This window comes from Pteropus vampyrus, unplaced genomic scaffold, assembly GCF_000151845.1.
Source record: "Pteropus vampyrus isolate Shadow unplaced genomic scaffold, Pvam_2.0 Scaffold333, whole genome shotgun sequence".
Taxonomy (NCBI): domain Eukaryota; kingdom Metazoa; phylum Chordata; class Mammalia; order Chiroptera; family Pteropodidae; genus Pteropus; species Pteropus vampyrus.
Window position 1 is genome coordinate 417,865 of NW_011889114.1, and position 3,251 is coordinate 421,115.

General features: G+C 68.3%; 1 protein-coding gene across 1 annotated transcript in view; it reads right to left on the reverse strand.

Annotated features, from left to right (window-relative positions):
• Positions 1–3,251, reverse strand: part of BICRA (BRD4 interacting chromatin remodeling complex associated protein) — a 78,890-nt gene that overhangs the window by 12,822 nt on the left and 62,817 nt on the right. Inside the window, exons 6-7 of the mRNA XM_023522131.1 lie at positions 1,494–3,247; positions 656–967 (exon numbers count right to left, since the gene is read on the reverse strand). Coding sequence (XP_023377899.1) covers positions 656–967; positions 1,494–3,247 — 2,066 coding nt within the window. The remainder of the gene's footprint in view (positions 1–655; positions 968–1,493; positions 3,248–3,251) is intronic.

A 3,251-nucleotide genomic window follows, 5' to 3' on the forward strand; every position in this document is an offset into this window, starting at 1 on the left:
TCACTGAGGGTGTGGGAAACAGGCAGATTACTGATCAAGGTTAAACCAATTTATACTCCACAGAGAGCAATCTGGCAATGTCTGTCAAAGCTACAAATCCATGTGCTCTTAAGACGCAGCAAGTTCCTTTTTAAGAACTTATCCTACAAAGTGACACGTGCGCAGCCATGCTGTGCAGCCTTGCTCACAACAGCCCAAGACCATAAGTGACCGAACTGCCCAACGAGGACCGATTCAACGACTCACGGTGCATCCACACGACGGAGCACTGCACAGTCACACACAGAACAAAGCGGTCTCCAAGATAAACAAACGATAAGAGCAAGGTGCAAAACCACGTGCAAACTCTGCTACCGTTTTTGTAAAAACAAGATTCCAGATGTCATTTTGCTCCTCTACGCACGGAAAAGGAGGGCGAGCAACCGCCTTGGGGGGCTGGGGGGCAGAGCAGGAGGCGGAGATTCAGGACAGGGGCCTTCCAACTTTATCTTTTGAAATGTGAGCTATCTGAACGTTTTACTTATCCAGATATGAAAATGATCATTTTAGGAAATCATCAATTTCCTGCTGTGTGTACCAATTTCCTGCCTAGAGTGGGCGCACCCCAAGCTGGCCCTGGCCCCAAGCGTCCAGGACCGTCGGGGGATGCTCAGGAAACATCTGGGGAGCAGAGGGGAGCGCCCGCCCGCCCCCAAGCCAGCGGGACAGAGAGGCAGGCAGGGCAGCAGGGGGGAGGGCAGCGGGGGCAAGGCTGGTCTGAGCTGGGATGGAGGCTGTGGGGTTCATCTACCTGGGGGGCTGGCGCCGGGGAGGCCTGGCCGTCGGGGGCCTGAGGGCCGAGGCCAGCTCCTTTGGCGACGGGGGTGGTCGGGGCTGGGTCTTGGGTGGGAGCCGGGGCGCTGACTATGACCGAGGCGGGCACGGAAAGGTGGGGACCCTCGGCAGAGAGGGGCTGCTGGCTCCTCTCCTGAAACGGGCAGCCCGCACAGGGTCACCAGGCCGCCCCACGATCCGCAGCCTCCCCACCCCGAGACCCGACACCCACTGATGCTCCAGAGGAGGGGTGGTGGGGACCGGTGCGAGGGGCACCAAGAGGCGGGGAGCAGGAGCCGGGGGGCTGCAGCCTGGGCACCTTCCACTCCGAGCTGGGAGCTCAGCGTCTCCTAGCTCCGCCCCGCCCTCCGTCTCTCCTGCCCCCTCCATCCCTCCCGGCCGCCCCCACGGCAGAAGGGCAGTCTGTCCGTCCATCTGTCAGTCAGCCAGCCATCCACTCTCCTCGTCCGTCAGCCAGTCCTCTCCTCGTCTGTCCGTCCCTCTCCTGTGTCGACTGCTCTCCTCGTCTATCTCCCTGTCACCCTGTCAGCCAGTCGGTCCCTGTCACCCGTGGGCCTCCTCCTAGGAGACACCAGCACCCAGAGCAGGGGTGCCATGTCTGAGACACTCTCCCTAACCCACAAGCCGGCCGCCCCCTCCCCCCGGCCCGGCCCGGTTACCTGGGGCAGGAACATCTGCAGGGAGTCCTGAGTGAGGATGGCCGTGGCCGTGGCCGTGGCCGAGGGCGGCAGCACGATCTTCTCTGGGCTGGACGCCAGGCCCGGGCTGGGCTGGGGGGTGGTGGCCTGAGGCGGGGCAGTGGCCTGGGGGGTGGGGGCCTGTGGGGGGGGCTGTTGCACCTGCGGCTGCTGGAGGCCCAAAGGCAGCGGGGTGCTGACAGTGGGAGGGGCCTGGGGGGCTGTCTGCACCGTGAGGACAGGTGCGGTCTCCCCGGGGGCGGCAGGGGTGGCCGGCTGCACCAAGCCATCGGGGGCGTTGAGCATGGCCACGGCGCTGGGGGGCAGGGTGACCCCCTGGAGGACGGTCGTGGCGGCAGGGCCGGTGGGTGCCGGCTGGCTCTGCGTGGGCAGGCTGCCCGCAGCCAGGGACACGGGCATCTGGAAGAGGGCCGGCTGGCCCACCTGGATGGGAGCAGCCGAGAGGATGTGGGCGGCACTGTGGGCCCCGGAGTGGGGGGCCAGCACGGGCCCCAAGCTCAGTGGGCCTGCCAGGTTCTGGTTGGTGAGGATGGGGTTGGCGATGAGCTGTCCGCCAGCGTGGGGTGCTGCGGCCGCCAGGATCTGCCCGCCCACGTTGGCCGGCAGGGCCGAGAGTGACTGGGGCAGCTGGACCGCGGATGCGCCGGGCAGCAGGAACTGGCTCTGGCCCGGCAGCATGTGCTGGGCGGGGATGACGATGCTGCTGCCCTGGTTCAGCAGGTGGACGCTCATGGGCTTGCTCAGGGTCCCGGGGGGCGGGGGCGGGGCCGCCCCCGTGCTGGTGGCCGGCGGCGGCTTGAACACGTTGGCCTGCAGGGCCGGCGCTGGGAAGCCTGACAGCACCACGTTCTGGCCGGCCTTGCCCGCGGCCATGAAAGTCAGGTTCTGGGGGGCCTTGGGCTGCTGCGGCAGGCCCCCCGCCTCGCCCTGGATGGTGAGCGTGGTGCCTGCGGGGGTGAACGGCTTGGGTGTCAGCTGGTAGAGCTTGGGGGGCAGCACGCCGGCCGGCTTGGGCTGGATGGGCGTGGGCGTGCGGTGCAGGATCACGTTGGGTGCCGGCACCAGTGGCGACGTGCCAAGGCCTGGGGCCACCGCCAGCGGCTGCCCCGACGGTGCCCCGGTGGCCGCTGCGCTGGCAGCCCCTGCGCCTCCGAACACCGAGTTCCCGTTGAGCGTGGTGGCCACGGCGCCTGGGAGGCTCTTCTGGATGACCAGGCCGGCCCCCTGGGGTGAGACGCCCGCTGACGCCAAGGTCACCGGCTCCGAGGGGCCGGCTGCCGAGGCCAGGTAGCCGCTGACCGGCACCTGCTTGGCCAGGAGCTGGGAGGCGGGCGGGTTAAGTGCCATGACGGGCTGGCCCACCACCTGGATGGGCGCCAGGCCGAGTGCGGCGGCCGTGGCTCCCCCAGGGCTGCCGTTGGGCAGGCCCTGGAGACCCGGGATGGGCTGCAGAGTCACGCCACCCAGGCCCACGGGCTGCAGGAAGGGCTGGACGCTCAGGGCCTTGCTGACCACGTCCTGCGGTGGCACCAGGGCCTGGTGGGCCAGCACGGTGGGCGGGGCCTGGAGTCCCAGCAGGTCCGTGCCGCCCGGGAAGAGGGCCTGGGGCCCGGCGGCCACTGCGGCAGCCCCTCCGGCGCCCGCCGGGCCCGCCCCTCCATCCGCGGGCTGCAGGGTGGGCAGCTGGAAGGGCCCCAGGTCCAGCTCGGCCTCGGCTTC